General features: G+C 33.8%; 1 protein-coding gene across 2 annotated transcripts; it reads left to right on the top strand.

Moving 5' to 3' along the window:
- The first annotated feature begins 17,997 nt into the window (after positions 1 to 17,997).
- LOC100795357 (uncharacterized) lies at positions 17,998 to 22,165 on the top strand. 2 transcript variants are annotated; one of them, XM_006579817.4, is made up of 6 exons: positions 17,998 to 18,254; positions 18,395 to 18,645; positions 18,727 to 18,985; positions 20,880 to 21,059; positions 21,211 to 21,303; positions 21,763 to 22,165. In XM_006579817.4, the coding sequence occupies exons 1-6, from the start codon at positions 18,003 to 18,005 to the stop codon at positions 21,934 to 21,936; spliced, it is 1,209 nt and encodes a 402-aa protein (XP_006579880.1). In that variant the 5' UTR covers positions 17,998 to 18,002; the 3' UTR covers positions 21,937 to 22,165. The 2 variants fall into 2 exon arrangements, with proteins under 2 accessions (XP_006579880.1, XP_006579879.1); XM_006579816.4 differs by having other exon boundaries at positions 18,001 to 18,254; positions 21,148 to 21,303.
- Positions 22,166 to 23,417: the final 1,252 nt, after the last annotated feature.

Genomic DNA, 23,417 nt, shown 5'->3' with positions numbered 1-23,417 from the left:
GGGTTGGGATAAGGGCTGTTTTAATGTAAGAGGTATATCCCATTTCCTACTTTAGTGAAAAACTAAATGGGGCTATCCTTAATTATTCCACATATGATAAGGAGTTGTATGCGTTGGTAAGGGCATTACAAAATTGGCAACATTACCTTCTACCCAAACAATTTGTCATACATAGTGACCATGAATCCTTGAAGCATCTTAAGGGTCAAGGAAAATTGAGCAAGAGACATGCCAGGTGGGTGGAGTTTCTTGAACAATTCCAATATGTCATCAAGTACAAGAAAGGTAAGTCCAATGTTGTTGCTGATGCACTTTCAAGAAGGTATGCCTTATTCTCTACTCTTGAAACTAAATTCATTGGGTTTGAGCACATTAAAGAATTGTATGACCATGATCCAAATTTTTCTTCTCAATATTTTGCATGTGTGCATTCTGCTCAAAATGGGTTCTTTCGGCATAATGACTATTTCTTCAAAGAAAAACGATTATGTGTGCCTAAAGGGTCCATGAGGAGATTGCTTGTGAAAGAAGCCCATGCGGGGGGATTAATGGGGCATTTTGGGGTTCAAAAGACTTTAGACATGTTGCAAGAACATTTCTATTGGCCGCATATGAAACATGATGTGCATAAATTTTGTGAACAGTGCATTGTTTGTAAGCACTCAAAATCTAGGGTCATGCCTCACGGACTTTATTCTCCTTTTCATGTTCCTGAATCTCCTTAGACTGATTTATCTATGGATTTTGTTTTAGGTTTTCCTCGGACAAGGAATGGTAAGGACTCTATTTTTGTTGTGGTTGACAGGTTCTAAAAAATGGCACATTTCATACCCTGCAAGATGAATGATGATGCGAGCCATGTTTCTGATTTATTTTTCAAGGAAGTGATGCATCTTCACGGACTACCAAGAAGCATTGTTTCAGACCGAGACACCAAGTTCCTTAGTCACTTTTGAAGAACATTGTGGGGTAAGGTTGGGGCAAAGCTGCTCTTTTCCACCACATGCCATCCTCAAACCGATGGCCAAACGGAGGTAGTAAACCAAACTTTGTCTTCTCTTCTTAGTGTTGTGATTAAAAAGAATATAAAGAGTTGGGAACAATGTATGCCTCATGTTGAATTTGCATACAATAGGGCTGTACATAGCACTACACAACATTCTCCATTCGAAGTAGTGTATGGTTTTAATCCCTTGACTCCTCTTGATTTGTTACCATTGCCTAACATCTCTAATTTTAAGCATAAGGATGCACAGGCTAAAGTTGAGTATGTGAAAAGATTGCATGAGCAAGTGAAGGCTCAAATTGCAAAGAAGAATGAAAGTTATGCCAAGCAAGCCAACAAGAATAGGAAGGAAGTGGTACTTGAACCAGGTGATTGGGTTTGGGTACACATATGGAAGGAGAGGTTCCCTAAACAAAGAAAGTCCAAACTTCAACCTAGAGCAGATGGACCTTTCCAAGTACTAGAGAGGATCAATGACAATGCTTACAAGAATGATATTCCAGGTGAGTATGGAGTAAGTTCTTCATTTAATGTTGCTGACTTGACTCTATTTGTTGCAGGTGATGATTCTGAACATTTGAGGGCAAATGCTTTCCAAGAAGGAGGGAATGATAAGAATCCTGAAACTGCTCAAATACAGTGACCTATGACGAGGAGTAAGACCAAACAGTCAATGGATACCCTCCAACAAATGGTAGCAGACATACTTAGCAAGGCCCAAGTGGAGAAGGATGAAGGCCCAGAGGCAGAGGCACTACCAAGACTATTAATTATTGTTGAAGGTCCAGATTAATTTGAAGGCCCATACCAAATATGTTCTATTTTTATTAATAATTTTTTATTTATTGTTATTTTGGCCCAAACTTTTTAGAAGGCCCATGTCTACTTTTATCTTTTTGTTTAGATACATTATAAGTATTGGTTTTTGTTTTCAATAAAAAAAACTTTTGGCATTTGATAAAATTTGGTGAGAGCTTCTCTCTAGGTTCCTTGTTGAACCAATCTTAGACTTATCAAGGTAATCCTTGTGGCATCTACCCTGACTTATCTTCCTTCACCGGAAGTGGCGTCTACCCTGACTTATCTTCCTTCACTGGAAGTGGCGTCATCCAAATCTCCGTAGCCTGTATCAAGCGATCCACTCCTAGTCAGGATCACATCATCTGGTATCAGAGCTTTGGCTCTTGATACAGGTTCTATCCTATCCAATTCTTTTTTTTCTTTGTAATTTGTCCAGATTCGTGTTTTGTCCTTGTTCTATTATTTGTTTTCTTGTTTGCATTCTTGTTTGTGTCTTTGTTTCATTCTTGTTCCTGTTCTTGTCATGTTTTTGTTCTTGTTCTTGTTTCTTGTTTCTTTCAGACTTTGTGTAAAAAAAAAAATCTGTTTGAACTCTGTTTCAAGTTAAAAAAAAAGTTGCAGAAATTTTGAAAAAAAAAGGGAGGAAAAGAAGAAAGAAAAAGAAAAAAAGAAAGAAAGTGGGTGTTTGATCTTTGAACACGAAATTGAGGCAATTAGAGGCATTTTTTTGGCAAATATGTTATTCAAATATTTTTTTATTCTATCTATTATCTTATTTGTCATCTTCCTTGTTTATTCTATTTGTTATCAAATCAAATTTGTTATCCAAATCAAATCTGTTATCCAAACAAATCAAATCTGCTATCCAAATCAAATATAATTTGTTATCCAAATCAAATCCAATCTGCTATCCAAATCAAGTCTAATCTGTTATCCAAATCAAATCCAATCTGTTATCCAAATCAAGTCTAATATGTTATCCAAATCAAATCTAAATCCAAATCAAGTCTAATCTGTTATCCAAATCAAATCTGCTACACAGGCTGTGATAATTAAATTGTCTTTCATGTTATATACCTTGTGTGTCTAATTTGATTCATCCAGGAACTTAAGAGGGAGTGAGTTGTAAAAGGCAAGAGTGAAAACATCACACAAAAGCCTATATTGAGAGCATCAAACACGAGTGAACTACCATCAAAGAGAGAAACACATGAGTAGAGTGTGGTGAGGTCTTGAATCTTTTTTTTTTAAATTACTGTAAAATTATTTGTTCCTTAATCATGGCAGGAGCTGGTGACAATGGTGGTGTATATCATCAACTGGACGGATCTCAGCGCTTATTACTGGACGCGATGACTACACAAATGCAACGTTTGTTGAACCATAACAATGAAGAGGTCTACAGGCGAATAGAAGGACTAGAGCACCAAATGAATCCAAATGTTGGGAGACATTATGGTGGCAACAGAAGGGTCAATGATGGATCGAACCGAATAGAGGGGCAAGACAGAATTGAGGGAGTAAAACTCAATGTACCCTCTTTTAAAGGCAGGAGTGACCCAGACGCCTACCTTGACTGGGAGATGAAGTTTCAACATGCATTCTCCTATAATGATTATCCTGAAGAGCAGAAGGTGAAGTTAGCAGTGGTTACATTCTCAGACTATGCCTTTGTTTGGTGGAAGAAAAATCAAAGAGAGATGAAGAGAGAAGAAGGGTGGGGGATAGATACATGGACTGAGATGAGAAGGGTTATGCGAAAGAGGTATGTTCCAACTAGCTACAGTAAAACCATGCGACAGAAACCCCAAAGGTTGTCCCAAGGAAGTTTGATTGTGGAGGAGTACTACAAGGAGATGGAGATGGCACTAGTGAGGGTCAACATTGAAGAGGACACCAAAGCAGTGCATGATGGCTTCACCAACAAGATTTCTCTCTAGCACCAAGACCAGAGAATCAGTCTTAAACCTCTATCCCCTATAGATGTGTGTGATGACCACATCAGAATGAGAGAAAAAAGAGAACAAGAGAAAGAAAATAGTGAGGCACCACAGAGGAATAGGAAAAAGAAAATTTCTACTGATAATTCTAATGAGTTAACTGTTTCTGTTTCTCCTAGTGTTGAACCCTTATTGTAGGAATTTAAAGATGTCTTTCTCAATGACATTCCTCATGGACTGCCACTTTCAAGAGGCATAGAACATCAAGTTGATCTCCTTTCAGGAGCTTCATTGCCTAACAGGACAGGTTACAAAAGCAATCCCCAAGAGACTCAACATAAGGATGCACATGCCAAAGTTGAGTATGTGAAAAGATTGTATGACCAAGTGAAGGTGCAATTTGCAAAGAAGAATGAAAGTTATGCCAAACAAGCCAAAAGGAACAGGAAGGAAGAGGTACTTGAACCCGGTGAAGATCCTGGACATTTGAGGGCAAATGTTTTCCAAGAAGTAGGGAATGATAAGAATCCTAAAACTGCCCAAATACAGGGACCTATGACCAGGAGTAAGACCAAACAGTCAATGGATACCCTCCAACAAATGGTAGCAGACATACTTAGCAAGGCCCAAGTGGAGAAGGACGAAGCCCCCGAGTAGAGAAGGATGAAGGCCTAAGTGGAGAAGGATGAAGGCCCAGAGGCAAAGGCACTACCAAGACTATTAATTGTTGCTGAAGGTCCAGATTAATTCGAAGGCCCATACCAAATATGTTCTATTTTTATTAATAATTTTTATTTATTGTAATTTTGGTCCAAACTATTTAGAAGGTTCATGTTTATTTTTATCTTTTTGTTCAGATACACTATAAGTATTGATTTTTGTTTTCAATAAAAAAAACTTTTGGCATTTGATAAAATTTGGTGAAAGCTTCTCTCTGGGTTCCTTGTTGAACCAATCTTAGACTTATCAAGGTAATCCTTGTGGCGTCTACCCTGACTTATCTTCCTTCACCGGAAGTGGCGTCTACCCTGACTTATCTTCCTTCACTGGAAGTGGCGTCATCCAAATCTCCGTAGCCTGTATCAAGCGATCCGCTCCTAGGCAGGATCACATCAAATAAGAGAAAGAATAACTTCATCTTTAGTAAATATTTTCCCCCATGCATGGTTCATAGTCACCATTAATAGTGTAGCCACAATGGCTAGTTGGCTATGATGAAAGCACATAGTAATGCAATGAATTATGATTCCTTTGCCTTGTGTCATGCCTATTAGCTCATATTAGCTCCAAGTTCATTCCCTACCTTATTTGAAACAACCGAACTCAATGCATAAGGAAAATTGTAGATAAGTGAAGTGGCCTAAATTATTATCCCATAAGTGGTTATTGTCTGATATACATTAGGTAGGAGCTTGAAAAGGGTACTAATAACTCATACCACCACCACTTTAAGCAAACAAAAACACAACTTTAGCTTCCTTGACAAAGAATAGGCCACCATTGTTTGTAGCATTGATGTGAGCAACCTTGTCAAGAGTTAGAACAAGCCGCATAGAACCATAGGTAAAATAAAAAGGATAATAAGAAGGTTTAGATTGGTGAAGAATCCAACCAAGGCAACCCCTTAAATTCCCATGCCAAAAGTGAAGAATGACTATATAATTGATAATGGCATGTAGAAATAATGTCAAACCTACACTAAACATGAGATGTATGGGTGAGATGATGGGGGTTTGGCCACAAAAGAGAGGTATGGGTTCAAAGTTAGGCCATAAGATTGAAATGGAAATACAGGTTAGGATTAGAATAATGATGGTGCATTGGAGGAGGGTTTGACCAACATGGGCCCACTGTTGTGCCCTACAAGCTAATGCAATCCAAGCCATGGACGCTTGGTTCGGATCGTTCTGGATGCAAATTCAAGAACCGCCATTGTCGACCTTCCAAGAACTCAAGAACAGAAAAATGGAAAATATGGATAAGATGAAGAAGATGAACAAAATGATGCCACGATCCACGGAGAATCGATAAGCCGAAAGAGGATTCGCCACAAAGGAATAGCTTCCATGATAAGAATCAATTTGGTTTTCAGTCAAAAACCAAAGAAAAGGCTAAGCTCTCTCTAAGCACAAGCTTAATTTCAATTATGTCAAAAGTTTTCATAATTAAGAGCTTTTGAGTATTTATAGAACTAGGCTTAAGAAGATAACCAAGCCTCTAATAAGGCTTATTTACATCAAGCTCAAGCCCATTACACAAATAAACAAAAATTAGGAATTTTCATAAATTCACACTGAAGGTTGGCACTAAGCCTGATAGATCGTGCAAAGCCCAATTTCTCCTTGGGTTGGAATTGAGCTAAGCCAGATAGCTTGTGCTAAGCCCAAACGTGTTGTTCAATAATCTTCAATGTGCTCCAATTTAGCTCCTTGTGATTTTCTCCTTCCTTGCCTTTGATGAGTAGTCCATCCTTGATCCTCTTGGTCATATCTTCTTGTAGAAGCTTGGCTCTAGACCTTGTCATTGGCCCCTTCAACTTATGAAGTGTTTCTAGGTCCTTATGCTCTTTGGATAGCCTTCTATCATCCCCTCCTTCTTGAAAAAAATCCGTCCTCAGATGTGCATCCAAAACACCTACATCACAAGAAGAAAAATTAGTGAATTGAAAGTAGAAGTCACCCTATACTCACTTGGCAAGTCAATCTTGTAGGCATTATCATTAATCCTCTCAAGGACCTTGAAAGGTCCATCACCCCTAGGTTGGAGTTTAGATTTTTGTGAAGGAAACCTATCCTTCCTTAGATGTACCCAAACCCAATCTCTGGGTTCAAATACCATGGACCTTTTCCCTTTGCTTGCTTGATGTGCATGTTGCTCCATCTTCTTCTTAATTTGATTTCTCACCCTTTCATGAAGACCCTTAACAAAAGTGCCTCTAACAAGCCCATCCTTACTCAAAATAGAAGAATCATTAGGTAAGGGAGTTAAATCATTAGGAGATAAAGGATTAAAACCATAAACAACCTCAAAAGGAGAAAAAGAAGTGGTAGAGTTGGTTACCCTATTATAGGCAAATTCAACATGAGGTAATCACTCTTCCCAAGTTTTCAAATTACCTTTGATGAAACACCTTAGGAGTTGTGAGAGTGTTTGATTCACTACCTCTGTTTGCCCATTGGTTTGAGGATAACAAGTGGTGGATAAAAGAAGCTTGGTTCCATGTTTTCACCCATAATGTTTTCCAAAAATGGTTTAAAAACTTGGAATTCCTGTCCGACACAATGCTCCTAAGCAATCCATGAAGACGTACTACCTCTTGGAAGAAAATATCTGCCTCATGACAAGCATCGCCACCTTGTGACATGGAATGAAGTGTGTCATCTTGGAAAACCTATTAACAACCATAAAAATTGAATCCTTGCCCCTCTTGGACCTTGGAAGACCAAGCACAAAATCCATGGAAATGTCGATCTAAGGGGAGGTAGGAATTGGTAATGGAGTATACAAACCATGTTGCATGATTTTGGACTTTGCCTTATGACACACAATGCAATTAGAATAAAACTTGATAACATCATGTTTTATTTTAGGCCAAAATAAATGTTCATGCAAAATGTTAAAAGTCTTTTCAACTCCAAAATGTCCCATTAACCCCCTTTATGAGCTTCACAAATCATGAGTTCATGCAAGAAACACGCACCTCAATCTGTTATTTTTAAACAAGTATCCTTCATGCCTAAAGAAACCTTGATGAGACCTCTTTTCACACAACTCAAACAATTTAGAGAAGTCATGGTCTTGAGAATACAAATATTTTATGTGATCAAATCCAAACATCTTTGTTTCAAGCATCGAGATTAGAGCAAATCTCCTTGAAAGAGCATCGGCCACAACATTATCCTTGCCTTGCTTATGTTTAATCACATAAGGAAATTGTTACAAGAACTCTACCCATTTGGCATGTCTCTTATTAAGCTTTCCTTGGCTTTTCGAATGTTTTAGTGACTCATGGTCACTATGAACCACAAACTCCTTAGGAAGGAGGTAGTGTTGCCAAGTTTGCAAAGCTCTAATAAGTGCGTAGAGCTCCTTGTCATAGGTGGAATAGTTCAAGATGTCACCCTTAAGTTTTTCAATAAAATAAACAATTGGATAACCTTCTTGTAACAATACAACACCTATGCCAACATTGGATGCTTCACATTCAATTTCAAAAGATTTTGAAAAATTTGGTAAAGCAAGAATGGGTGCATTTGTCAACTTTTCCTTTAGTGTACTGAAGGCTTTCTCTTGTTGACTTTCCCACTTAAATTTCACATTTTTCTTAACAATGTCATTCAATGTGAAACTAGCCAATCCATGGAAACTCTTCACATTTTTAGGTATGGGCCAATCTCTAATAGCTTTAATTTTCTCATCATTCACTTGAACTCCCTTAGCACTCACAACAAATCTTAGAAACACTACTTGATTAGTACAAAATGTGCATTTAACCCTATTATTGAACAAATTTTCGTGTCTAAACACTTCCAAGACACTCCTAACATGGTATAAGTGGTCATCCATTGCTAAGCTATAAATCAAGATATCATCAAAGTAAACAACCACAAATTTGCCAATAAAGTGCCTCAAAACATGGTTCATGAGTCGCATGAAAGTGCTTGGTGCATTGGTTAAGCCAAAAGGCATGACCAACCACTCATAAAGTCCAAACTTAGTTTTGAAAGTGGTTTTCCATTCATCACCTTCCGTCATTCTAATTTGATGGTAACCACTTTTCAAATCTATTTTGGAGAAAACACAAGAAGCATGAAGTTCGTCCAACATATCATCAAGTCTAGGGATAGGATGTCTATACCTTACGGTGATGTTGTTGATGGGTCTACAATCCTTACACATCCTCCACGTGCCATCTTTCTTGGGGACTAGGATGACTGACATTGCACATGGGCTCAAGTTTTCTTTCACCCATCCTCTTTGCATCAACCTTTCAACTTGCTTTTGGATCTCCTTTGTCTCTTCCAAATTACTCCTATAGGCGGCCCTATTAGGAAGTGAAGCTCCTAGAACAAGATCTATTTGATGCTTAATTCCTCTTAAAGGAGGCAAGCCATGGGAAATGTCTTGTGGGAAGACATCCTCAAAATCCTTTAAGAGTGTATCAAAACCTTGAGGCAACTCAAGGGCACTAGAAGGCAAACATATGTAATTTGGAATGAGTAAATACATTGGTCGTCTAGCTAGCATAACTCTTTTTACCTCATGAGGTTTGATGAACAAACTCTCTTTTATCACTAACTGTTTTTCACTCTTTTTTTCTTTTTTCTTTTGTTCATTCTTGTCACTCTTTTTGCCTTTTTTTTTCCTTTTGGTTTTTCTCTCTCAAAGGACTGTTTCCTTCTTTGATTTTCTTTTCTCTTTCTCTTTTCAATCTCATTTGTTATTTGATCCTCACACACCTCACTGAGAGACAAAGGTGAGAGAACTACTTTTTTACCTTTATGCAAGAAAGAATAACAATTGGTGACCCCATTGTGGACAACATCTCTATCATATTGCCAAGGTCTCCTAAGCAACACATGTCTGGCTTCCATGGGAACCATATCACAAAGCACATCATCAACATACTTTCCAATGGAGAATGTAAGTAACACTTGCTTATCCACAACCAACTCACCATTGTCACTCAACCATTGCAACTTATAAGGCTTAGGGTGAGGGGTGGTCTTTAAACCAAGCTTCTCCACTAATCTAGTGCTTGCAACATTGGTATAACTTCCACCATCAATGATTAGAGAACAAACCTTTCCATTCACCAAACATCTAGAATGAAAAATGTTTTCATTTTGTGTATCATCTCTATCTTTGCACAAGCTTCCCATGAGTCTCCTTACCATCAAAAGATATCCCTCTTCCGGTGGAAGAAAACCATCATCCTCCGCTTCACTAGAGGAACTATGAGAACTCTTAGATCACTATCCACCTCTCCATTCTTCAACACAATCATGTTCCTTTTGTTAGAATATTGGGATGAAATATGATTATTTCCCAAACACTTAAAGCATTTAATGGAACTAGTTTTATTGGAAGGGGGTTGAGTAGCAGAAGTAGGATTACCTCTTGAAGACTTCCTTTTAAGATGTTGTGAAGAAGAACCCTCCTTCTTGGAAGTGTCTTTATCCTTCAAAGATGAATAAGTTCATCTTTTCGAAAACTAGGTTTGTTTCCTTTTCAATTGTTGCTCCACTTTCACGGCCATATGTATAAGTTCATCCATGTTGTTGTAGCTTTCAAGCTCTACAACATCTTGAATGTCTCTATTCAGGCCATTAAAAAATCTAGCCATTGTAGCCTCATTAGTTTCTTCAATGTTTGCTCTTATCAAAGAAATCTCCATCTCCTTGTAATAATCATCAACGCTTTTACTTCCTTGATAGAGCCTTTGTAATTTATTATGCATTTCCCTTACGTAGTGAGGTGGGACAAATCTCTCCCTCCTGATTCTTTTCATTACCATCCCAGTATCCACTCTATGTCTTCTCAATGTTTCTCTATCCACTTGGATTTGATTCCACACATATCCTTCAAATTTGACCCACTTTCATCTCCCAATCAAGGTAAGCCTTTGGATCATAAGTACCTAGGAACTTGGGAATTTTGACCTTCACATCATCCATTCCATCCCTATTCCTCCTATGCCTTCTACCTTCTTCATAGCCATCATGACTTCCTTGAGAAGAATAAGGTGACCTATGATGCCTCCTCCTCTATATGTCTTTCATTCTCCTACTCAACTCTTGAGTGCTTTTTTGTATCTCATCAAATCTCTCTCCCATCCTCCTCTTAACATTTCTTTGCAACTTATCCATTTGCTTAGCCAATGAAGCCATTAGCTTAGTGGATCTAGGGGAAGGTGGATCACTATCACTTTCGGAAACCATTGCTACAAGAAAAAAAGTTAGTAAAAACAAATATTGGACCTTATCACTCACTGAGTGTTTACACTCTTCAACACTCGTGTTTCACACTTATAAGACTTTTTCTATAATGTCCACTCTTGTCTTTTTCCATTCTCTAACTCTTCTTTATTCCTTGAGATCAACCAAAGATGAAAGAAATCTAAACTTGACTTAAGAGGTCAAAGAAGAAAGAAAAACTCTGACAAAACCTTGAAAGTTTAGAAGACAACTCAAAAAGGAATGCCAAAGAAAAACAAATAGAAAGATATAAGAATTAAAAAAAATTATTCTCTAATGTAAAACACTACAATTATGCAAAAAAAAAAATGAAAGTATTAAAAAGCAACAATAAGCACACACTAGGAGAGAGGGCTATTAAATTTTGATTGTAATTTCTTTTTAAAAAAAATTTACACTTGGGTCCTCGGATTTTTTTATATTTTCATTTTGAGCCTAAAATATTTTGCTTTTTGCACATTGGCCTCTTGTATTTTTCTCTTTAGGACCAATTTTTTTTTTTATTTCACAAGCATCCCAACACTTTCCAACAGAATTTTTTTTGGATAAAACTCACAATTTTTCCAACACTGCTATGAATTTCATGAAGAACAACCCAAACTCATATTATGACCAAATCAACTCCAAATTCAACAAAAGGATAGGAAAATTGAAGGCACATGCAAGATTAACTCAAAAACACACAATTAAACAAGAATCAAACGAAAACCAATTTCTCATTTTTCTGGAAAAACTCAAAAACGAAAATGATAAACTGCACCTAATTGATGGATATATTTTCGAACTACTCTCTGGATTCAAGCTCTGATTACCACGTGATGCAACCCAAGCCATGGATGCTTGGTTTGGATCGTTCCAAATACAAATTCAAGAATCACCATTGTTGACCTTCCAAGAACTCAAGAACCAAAAAAAAAAAAAATATGGATAAGATGAAGAAGATGAATAGAACAATGTCCCAATCCACGGAGAATTGATAAGTCAAAGGAGGGATTCGCCACAAAGGAATAACTTCCCTGATAAAAATCAATTTGGTTTTCAGTCAAAAACCAAAGAAAAGGCTAAGCTCTCTCTAAGCACAAGCTTAATTTCAATAATGTCAAAAGTTCTCACAATTAAGAGTTTCTGAGTATTTATAGAACTAGGCTTAAGAAGATAACTAAGTCTCTAATAAGCCCTATTTACATCAAGCTCCAGCCCATTACACAAATAAATAAAAATTAGAAATTTTTGTAAATTTACGTTGAAGGTTTGCGCTAATCCTGACAACTCGTGCTAAGCCCAATTTCTCCTCGGTTTGGAATTGGGCTAAGCCATACACTCACTCTAAGCCAGACAGCTCACGCTAAGCCCAAGTGTGCTGTTTGACGATCTTTAACGTGCTCCAATTCAGTTCCTTATGATTTTCTCCTTCCTTGCCTTTGGTGAGTAATCCATCGTTGATCCTCTTGGTCATCTCTTCTTGTGGAAGCTTGGCTCTAGACCTTGTCATTGGCCCTTTCAACTCATGAAGTGTTTCTTGGTCCTTATGCTCTTTGGATAGCCCTCTATCACCAGCTTAAGATGAAATTCCTTCCATGCTTGATGCAAGGTCAGAAAAGATAGAAAACCAGTTATGTTGGCCATGCTAATGGCTAGGCTCCCACCAACTAATGCTTCTTTTCTTAGTTTTCCAAAGAAATGCATGGATATTGCTGACTTTCCATACGTGAAAAACCCTGTGATAATTGTTAGGATAACAATGGTACACAAATCTCTTACTTCCTCCACCACCTGAGGAAGAAACTTATGATAAGAAGCTAATAATTGGCAAGGATGCATGGAAAAGGAGAAACAATACATACGCACACACACAAAAGTCAAGGTTAAACAAACCTATAAATCAGCTTACAGCATCTAGTGTTGTCACAATATTTATTACATTCTCCAAAATTTCCATTATATGTTGAAAGAAGAGGAGTTGAATCTGCATGATCCTCACAAATCTTGGAAGTTTTTAACAATTTGAATTTTAATCGTTAACAATTGCCTTCTTGTTTCTACAATTAATTCCTAATTTCCGTTTTTACCAAAATCAATTCTCAATATCAAATCTTATTCAATCTGTTTAATTCTATCTAAATTTGTGGTTTCACATAGCCAAATACATTGTCCTTTTGGAAAGAACGATATTATTACTTGACGATATCGCACACTTGCGATTTTTCCACATCAAAGAGCCAATTTTGTGCTTCAAGGAATGAGGATCTATAGACATGATCTCGCCACAAGGAAATATGGATCATTAATCAAGTGGAGATGGTGAAGATTTGCCACAGTGAAGTTGTATCTCGCCACAACGAGTATGCAAGCTGAAGACCTAGAATTAAGTAGAGTCTCACCACGACAAGTCAACCTCTTGCACAAGCGAGCAAGAGTCAGAAGCATGAAGATCAAGAAAGATATGCGTAGTGTATATTGTAATTTGGTTGTAGCAAATTGTACTCGCACTACCATAAAATTTCTTTGTGACAGACAAAAATAGTGTAATCTCAACTCTATATAAAGAGCATGTAACATTCTTGTATAAGACTTTTGGTTCATTTGTGATATTCAGAAATATAATGTCTCTCTCTCTCTCTCTCCCCCCTTCAAATGTGACTCTTCTCTCGAGGTTCTATTTGGATAGATGGAAGAATAATGGATTTTAATAGTGTTATTAATGAGTCATTATACATTTATTTATAATATTATGAATTTTAATTTTTAAAAATAAAAATAACTAGGTATTAATATGTAATAATTAATTTAAATTTGTAAAGGATGATAACCTCAATGAAAATCTTCAAAGATTTGATAATGTTTTTTGAAGATTGTGATAAGAGTAAAAGCTACCAAGAAATTCTAATTGAAAAAAATGATTTTGATAAGTGATAAGATTGTTCAAATGAAGTGAATTTGATGAAAAGTGATAGTCATATACAAAATAATTGATATATTAAATCTATTTTCTACTATGCATTTAAAGGAGCTTAAACAATCATTTTTATTTTTTTACTTCCTATATGATATAAAATACTATTTTTTATATAACCAGGTAAAATTATTTTGGCTTAATATTTTTAAATGAAAATGATAACATTATATATATATATATATATATATATATATATATATATATATATATCATAAAAACAATTTGATTAAAAATTATAATTTTTAGCTAAAAATAAAATATCATTCCACTCAATTAAAGATGCCGAATTCAAATAATCAAATATTTATAAGAATATAAAAAAATTTCTTTGAACTTTCATCAGTGATATTTAATTATAAAAGTCATTTTAAAAATATATACAAAATTTATAAATTATAATTTAAATTATTATTATTATAATTTACGTCCAATATAGAAAGTTATGTGCACTCTATTGAGTATACAAACTAGTACACCTTATAAATTAGGCGACATCTTTGATAAAGTATAAGTTAAATGATATAACTGTGCATGAAATGATGATTAAGAATAACTGATTAAGATACCGACATTAAAATTGAATTGTTTGATATTTGAGTTTAATTCTTTGATGAAAATAATTATTAATTTAACTTTACTTATTTTTTAAAATTAATTAAAATTTCTTTCTCATCAAGCGGAGGATTAAAAGAAAAAGGTATACCCGTAAAGTTAGGATTATTTTTGCAGCTTGATATATTTATTATTAATTAAACACCCCTATCACTGATTATTTTATATTATTATTATTAATTAAACACCCGTATCACCAATTAATGTATTTTATTTTTGGGTAAAACACCGAGTATTGATTTGCACCCCTTAAAAATATTTAGATTTTTTTTAGAAAAGTTATAGTAATTTATTAACAAAATAAAATAAAATTATCAACTTCTTGTAAGAAATTTATATTAGGAAAATATTTATCTAATAAGATACTCAAATTAATTATTGCAAAATCTATCTATTTATATCTATATAAAAGAATGCTTGATTTTATAAGGTGATATTAGGTGATAACCTCATATTCATTCCATTCAAAAATATTAAATAATATTATTTAATTCAATTATTAATTTAAATGAAAGGACTAAATTAAACCTTCTAAAATTAAAGGGATCAAATTGAACCTACAAAATAAATTAAAGGACCAAAATAATAATTAAATCTAAAAAATAAAAAGATAAAATAATAAAATCAATATCAATTTATTATCTCTTTTTTTATTTCTTATATATATATTTTAAAAATTATCTCATAGAGATAATACCTATTTTTTTATAGGAGTAACTTTTTCTTTTTATTATTACATATATATAAGTAAAATAAAAAATTCTAGTAGGGCCAATTGCCCCCACATAAAACTTTAATGTGATTTTTATAACATTTAATATTTTATTATATATTAATATAGTTAACTTTTTTGTATATGTATACTAATATATATTTTTGTTAATAATTTTTTTATTAACTAAAATATAATAAATAAATACATTAAAAAGTTATAATATATAAAATTTTATAAATTATAAAATTAATACACGTGTAGACGGGACACTAATCTAGTTTATGTTATTTGTATGAGTTGAAAATTGATTAGGTAACATTTCAATGTTAAGTTTTAGTGCAATTCATCTTGTATATTTTAGTTACAGTGTGAGGTAATGATTCACAAAGGAAAAAAATAAAAAAGAAGCAAAACATTTGGTCATGCTTTTGTATTTTTATTTTTTTTATTCTCGGTCATTGCTGCTTATTCAATCATAGGTAGAGATTTTCATTTGACATGTTAATCCTCTTCCAGGCACTGCCTCATCCCTCATCCTCATCCCTCATCCCGTTGGAGTTAATTTCAGGTCCACACTTGGATTTCTCTATATAATTTATTTACATGTTGTTAATTCATTTTTTTCCAAAAATATTTTATGATATTTTCACTATTTTTTAAAGTTAGTTTTTTAATGTGTTTAATATTAATATTTTTTTACTATAAAAGGAATAATTAATAATTATTACACATTTTTTAATTAAAATTTAAAAAAACTTCATTTAGAAGCTGATTATGTATTGCTTTACTCAGCTCAAATGCTGACTATTTTGTTTATTTCACTTATTAACGTAGTTAGCAAATGCTCCATCTTTTTCAGATTACCTAATTTCTTATGAGATTTTTTCAAATTATTTTATTGAATTAACGTCATGTTTTGAAAGAGAAAATTGGATTTTATTTAATCCCTACCCAGCCATTGAAGTAGACCAAGTCATTTTGAATATGACAACCTTCCAGATCTATTGACATTGGAGTTTTTGCTTTTCACGAAAAAAAAGAAAAACATTTCTGATGTAACATGTGTAAGAAAAGATATTGCCAAACTTAACTGGTCAAGAAACGATTTTCAATATCGCACGACAATGAAAAAAGCAATAGATTTTCAGCTTTATTATTATTATTATTATTATTATTATTATTATTATTATTATTATTATTATTATTATTATTATTCACTCACATTTTTTTTCTAAACTTAACTAACACCTAATATAAGAAGCATTCACTATTCAAAATCTTATTATTTAAGCTTTTGTAAGAATATACCAATGCTAATAATTTAACCTTAATATATAATATGCTTTTCCATCAATAATTCGGCCAAATCTCAATATTCAATATGTTTTCACCTTAAATCCTTGAACATCATGAAAGATATTTTATTTGAGTTATTACCTGCTTTAGTGTTTATGATCCGTTAGGATTTTATTGTGAAAAGATTCTTGAGTTATCCTTGGTCTCCTAAGCGATATTAATCTATGTTACATCCAAACAAAATTTCTAGTCAAGGTTAAGGGACAAGATTGACATAAACCCTCCTTTTAGTACCATTATTTTGACTTTTAATTCTCATATATGGTTAGGGTCATTGTTGACTTTAACACTTGGTGGTCCGTTATGATTTGTGTTGAAAAGGCGCTTTAGTGTTGAGGGATGAAAGTGTTTATAAATTAACCTTGATCTTAACTCCTAAGTTATCTGGGTCATTGTGGTTAACTGGAACAAAATTCTTTTTAAAAAAACAAAGGACCGAATGTATTTTATGAAGATGAAGAGGCTTATTTTAAACTAGTATTTCAGTCAATGTTTTACACAAAATAAATATCTTTTTTTTTTTTACTGCATGGGTTGGACAAAGCACCCCATACCCTATAGAAACTACTCCATTCGTCCTAAAATAATAGTGGTCTTAGTTTATTTTATGTAAATCAAGAAAAAAATAACAAATCATGAAAAAAAAATAATTTTATAAAATTAATCTATCATCGTTAATTTATTTATAGATTTTTATCTATAATTAATATTATAGGAGTTTTAAGTGAAAATAATAGTTAATGTTATATTAAAAAAAAAACTAAAATGATAGTTATTTTAGAATATTTTTTTTATACCATAATTATAATAAGAAAGAAAGATAAATTATTAATGAAAAGAGAAGAGTTTACGGAAGCATCCTCCATAAAGGAGTGTTCAGTAAATTTAGGAATAGGAAGAGAACAAAACAAGCAATAGTCTCTGCTTATAGATAAACCGTGCTTTGCAAAGGATTCAACTAACTTATGTTATTTTATATCACTTAAATTTATAATATATAAGTTATATTATAATTAAAAAATTTAATAGATAAAGATTTTTATCATATAAATTATATTTTTTTGAGGTCAATCTAAATTATATTTTATATATATGATAAACAATTTATATTGAAATACAATATTGTATTTAATTATTGATAATTTATTTTAAAAAGATATTAATATTTAAGTTAGAATCAAAGATATTAAAAATCACGGACCAAAAGAGATAAGGAATTATTAAAAATTCTTAAATCATTAAAGAAAAATCCTATAACCGTTCTTGTTAAAAAATGACATCTAAAAAGATTTCTTATTCAGAATAATTATTCTAATTTATATATATAGAAGGATTCATGTAAACTTATTAAAAAGAAATCACCTTTGACATCAGGTCAATATTAAAAAATATTTTTTCTCCAATATTTATCCTCCTTTAGAGGCTATTAAATATACTATCAAACATTAAATATCAGCATCTTTTTAGTATTTAAATCATAATTTTTTAATTAAAAATTAATCCTTTTCATTAGGAGAGTATCAATTTAAAGTATTTTCATTAATGTATTAAGCTTCTTTAATATATTACTATTTTTTATTGACTAAATTCATGTTCTTTTGAGTCTTTGCTAAGTATTTGTGAGAAGAGAAGGGGTTAGATGGTGGGCTTGACTTTTACAGGCCCTCAAGTCTCAACACAAACAAGGTCCAATGCTCAGTTTTTCCCTATTGTTCTCCACTTTCTGCCTCAAACACTGTTTCTTTTTCTCTGTGCTTTGCTATTTCAAACATCAAACTCCCAGTTCTTGTTCTCTCTCTTTCTCTCTCTCCTCCCTCTCCTCCCTCTTGTTTCTTTCTTCTGGAACAGAATAGCGATGGTACTAAAAGAAGACATATGTTTCTTCAACAAGGTTGCTAGAACAAGTGCTTCTAAAGTTTCTGTCTTTCATCCTTTGTTGCACCCAATTTGATGATACCCCATTTGTTCTTTCTAAAAAAATGTGGTTGGGTTTCACATGAATGTGATGTTTTTCTCTTTCTTGGGTTGCAGGACATTCTGGTTATGAAGCCTCAGAAGAAATCGCCACTGTTGTTAAGGATGTCGGTGTTGATCTTTTCAATGGTGTGTGGTGTTTTTATTTGTTCTGTGTGTCTAAAGCAGATAAGCACACACGCAAGGACTATGCTCATGGAGTTGCAAATTGAGAAGCCTTCTCGGAGTAGTATTAGTAGTATTAATAGATTGAACCTAACACATGATGTTCCTTTGTTGCATTACCCCGAGCCTGTGTCTTTCAACAGGTAATAATGTGAAGTTTTGTTGTGTTATGGTTATTTTGGCTTTGGGTTGGGTCTTGTTAATTAACCTTTTGGCTTTGGTAGGAGTGAGTGTGCTGGTAATCCTGTGCGGTTCTTTGCCATATTGTCGAATCAGAGATCTGGCAGTGGGTGGTTTGAGACCCTTTTGAATAGCCATATTAATGTGAGCTCCAACGGGGAGATTTTTTCAGTTAGAGAAAGAAGAGTAAATGTTTCTACCATTGTGCAGACTCTGGACAAAGTTTACAACCTGGACTGGCTCAGTAGTGCTTCCAAGAATGAATGCTCAGCTGCAATTGGATCCAAGTGGATGCTTAATCAGGTAAAAATGCTCACTGTTGAGTCCTTTTTTAAAGTGTAATGAACTTATTTATATTTGTTGTCTGATACATACTTAACCTTGAGTGTTTTAAGAAAAGACAATGCTATTTGTTTTGTAGGCATAAATGCCTTTGTATTAATGGCTTAGGTTGCAAACTAATTTGATGCCTCCCACCGCTTCCTTTATGTTTTTGATGTGAAGGATCTTAAGTGAAACTTGACCCATGTGCTTGACTTTGAGGACAAGTACTTTCTCTGAGACTCTGGAACATTGTTATCAATTTCTGTATACCAGTTATGATCATTGACTAGAGTAGGGCCACCTTGTTGAGTTGTTGCATATTAATATAATTTGATAGGGGCAAATTACGCTTGTACCCCCTGATGTTTAGTGATATTACACCTGATGCCCTTGTCATTTTTGAACCTATGTAATAACTAATAGTAATAACGTAATACTGTGTACCCTTCTGTTTGATACAGATCACCTGTGATTTCGTATGCTTTATATGAGTTGAGGGAAGTCGGTGCAATGTCCAAAAAACAAGGGTTGTTAAGTGTAATACCGTAAAATTTCAGGGTGTGAATGTATTTTACCCAATAATCTAATATGTGAGATAGGAACAGTGACAACTTTTATCAGAAGGAGATGACATGGAATAACATGAGCCTGATACGACTTTGGAGGCTAAATTGCATTGATTTGGAAACTACCGAAATAACACTATAGCTAGTAAGACTGGTAGAACCAAAGTCTAAGTTCAATAGAAGAAGGGATATTGAGTGTAATATCAATAAATCTTGGGTGTGAATGTATTTTAAAATATAATCTAGTATGTGAGATTTATGGAGTAGACATATTTGTTGTCTGATAGGAGTAGTGACAACTTTAACTAGGAGTGAAATAGAATAACATAAAGCTGATTGCAAAGATAAATTGCATCAATTTGGAGACTACTGGATTAACATTGTAGCAGGTAAAACTGGTAGAAACAAATTCTAAGTTTTGTGACACTATGGAACCAAAAAGTATGGCTAAAGCTTATTTCATTTACATAGGTAATTGGTTCCCCATCAGTCCATAAGAGAGCAATTGTCAATTGTCTTGAGATTCAGTATTTGGTGATACATTCATGTCACATAAGAAGGCAGATGATAAATGCTGATTTGCTTTGTGTGTGATTATTTTGCTTAACTAGGAGTGAAATAGAATAACATAAAGCTGATTGCAAAGATAAATTGCATCAATTTGGAGACTACTGGATTAACATTGTAGCAGGTAAAACTGGTAGAAACAAATTTTAAGTTTTGTGACACTATGGAACCAAAAAGTATGGCTAAAGCTTATTTCATTTACATAGGTAATTGGTTCCCCATCAGTCCATAAGAGAGCAATTGTCAATTGTCTTGAGATTCAGTATTTGGTGATACATTCATGTCACATAAGAAGGCAGATGATAAATGCTGATTTGCTTTGTGTGTGATTATTTTGCTTAACTAGGAGTGAAATAGAATAACATAAAGCTGATTGCAAAGATAAATTGCATCAATTTGGAGACTACTGGATTAACATTGTAGCAGGTAAAACTGGTAGAAACAAATTCTAAGTTTTGTGACACTATGGAACCAAAAAGTATGGCTAAAGCTTATTTCATTTACATAGGTAATTGGTTCCCCATCAGTCCATAAGAGAGCAATTGTCAATTGTCTTGAGATTCAGTATTTGGTGATACATTCATGTCACATTAGAAGGCAGATGATAAATGCTGATTTGCTTTGTGTGTGATTATTTTGCTGTTGGTTTTGCCCTTCTGGCTCAGGCTTTGCAGTTTGTTTTATTGATTAGTATTTGGTAATATTTCTTTTCCGAAATAAAGATATCTAATCTCATACAGGGTTTAATGGATCACCCTAAGGAAATTGCAGATTACTTCAACAGTAGAAGTGTTTCTGTAATATTTCTTTTCCGAAGAAACTTATTACGGAGAATGGTATCAATGCTTGCCAACTCCTATGATCGTTATGCTAAACTATTTAGTGGAACTCATAAATCTCATGTTCATTCTAAAGAAGAGGTCTCTCTCTCTCTCTCTCTCTCTCTCTCTCTCTTGTTTTTCCTTAATTTCTTTTAACATAAAATGAAAGTCATTTGGCTTGTTTTAGGCTGATACTCTTTCAAAGTACAAGCCTACCATTAATTCTACATCATTGCTGGCTGATTTGAAGGATATGGAAATGAGAACTGCAAAAGCGTTGGAATACTTCAACACCACTCGGCATATGATCCTGTACTATGAGGATCTTATACAAAATCGTACTGTAAGGGCTTCACCATAAACTCCTTCATTTTGTACTAAAAGCTGCAATAATTATCTTTCTCTATGCATAATACAAGCACTATTTGTGAGTAATAACTTCTACGAGTCACTGCCAGTGAATTTGAGTTTAGCTGCATAGTTGTCCCAAAGTACGATTAGTCTAGGAAGAAATTTCTATTTTATACACATTTTACCAAATTTTTTTCCTTCTCCTCCCAGTCCCTTTCAATTAAAAGCTGTTTTGCGTGAGGCACTGCCCTATTTAATAAAGTATATGTGAAATAATGAAGCTGTGAGTGGGTTATAGAGCACACTTTTCTTGAAAATGAACTGAACCTTACTGATTCTTGTTTTTTTGGTTGAATGGGAAGGGTGCTCTTCTGGCTAACTTTAGATATTCTATTTCATCTTCATTGCCAATAATTTGAAATTAACAAAATATATTTCATTCACGTTTCAGAAGCTAAAAGATGTTCAAGAGTTTTTAGGATTGCCACAGATGGAATTAACAAGCCGTCAGGTTAAGATACACAGAGGACCATTGTCAGATCACATTAAAAATTGGGATGATGTGAACAGGACACTAGCAGGAACTATTTATGAGAGTTTCCTCCATGCCGATTATTCATCTTAGCCTCTAACTCCTGGATAGGTGTAAATATCGACACTGATTTGGTCCCAGGAAACAGTTTTGGTTCTGGTTGCGGTAAGAACACTGTCTCTGCTTTCCAATATTTATTTCCGCTCCATTGATGAGATGTATGTTCCATTGTAATCTTTTATTTTTGTGTATTCTTGTATGACTTTGTATATTCCCAGCTAATTTATTAGTAAAAGTGAGCATTGGTTTTATTCAAATTCAACCGACTTTTCTATGTTCTATTCTTTTTTCCTTTTGTTACTTTATATATTGAACTGTATGTATGATTTGGAAGTCTAAGTGATTGCTTCTAAGAGATCTAGCAACAGAATAGGTCTGCTTGTTTTCACTTTGTTTTCAATAGTATCTTTCTGTTTCCCACATTATTGGATGGCAATGTAAACGTCCAAGTACTTGTTTGGTTGAAATTATTGCCGAATAAATAATTGTTTGTTTTTTAAAAGCTTTTTATAAAGGTTGGTAAAACAAGTGATTTCTCTAAAAGAAGCTGAATTGAGAATGCACTAGCAATGGTAGACATGTAAATTAGGATCTGTTCTGCACATAAGAATTGAGTTAATTCGTAAAGTTTGTTTGGTTTTTGTTAAGTGATGTGTAATTACCATTACATATAGCTTTCTCGGCCTTTTGGCTGAGATCAAGTGTAATTATCATACACAGTATGCTTGATTTAGCGTTAAAAATGCATGTATATGGATATTTTCGTGTCAAATTGGTTAAAATGACACAGATGCAACTTGGACTTGCTTCAAGTGACGCGTGTCACATTTTGCACAATGCTACACATATAAGTTCTTGTAAAGACTAGTAGTGTAAACTAGGCCTTGAAACGAGGCAGCTTCACTTGAACCATTTCTTTGGACAGAACCCCCCACCCCCCCTAAAAATAGATTAGGACATTAAATTTTGTCGCCTTGCATTTTTTGGTGTTAAGAAGTGGTTACTCCTTAAAATCATGGTTATGCTCTTCATAACAAACAGACGGAAGATTTAGAAATGAGGTTGTGGCAAGGAAACCATAAATTTCAGCTTATGAAACTAAATTACAACTTTGACTAATGAATGGCCCCAGCTCAATACCATCAAACCTAACAATCTGTAATAATAGGAGAGACATATGGTTTTGATACCTCCATCAACGGCAGCTGCTTCCTGTTTGTTGGCACCACGTAAAAGAATAGGTATTTTATTTTATTAGTTGGCTTTTCAAAAGAAAGTATTTATTTTTCAAAGCTAACCATTTGCCAAATCATGTAAGATGTTTTCTCACTCATCATTTGCGGCTTATGATTTTTGCCCATTGGTTTTATTTTTTGACATTTTTGCTACACAACATTGGTTCTTTTTTAATGATTTTTTTTACATTTTTTTTCCTTTCTTGATTATCAAACTCGAACTTCAAAATTTAATGTTTTATAGTCACCTGTGAAGGAATTTCAATATTTATGATAAAA

The sequence above is a fragment of the Glycine max genome, chromosome 5 (assembly GCF_000004515.6).
Source record: "Glycine max cultivar Williams 82 chromosome 5, Glycine_max_v4.0, whole genome shotgun sequence".
Classification (NCBI taxonomy): Eukaryota; Viridiplantae; Streptophyta; class Magnoliopsida; order Fabales; family Fabaceae; genus Glycine; species Glycine max.
The sequence above is the reverse complement of the archived record's forward strand: the minus strand, read 5'-3'. Positions and strand labels throughout refer to the sequence as shown.

Bases quoted from the DNA above. Each gene is read 5' to 3' on its own strand.
- LOC100795357 (XM_006579816.4), top strand. From the start codon at position 18,003: ATGGTGGGCTTGACTTTTACAGGCCCTCAAGTCTCAACACAAACAAGG. The intron at 18,255-18,394 runs GTTGCTAGAACA...CTTGGGTTGCAG, and splicing joins ACATATGTTTCTTCAACAAG to GACATTCTGGTTATGAAGCC. The intron at 18,986-20,879 runs GTAAAAATGCTC...AATCTCATACAG, and splicing joins CCAAGTGGATGCTTAATCAG to GGTTTAATGGATCACCCTAA.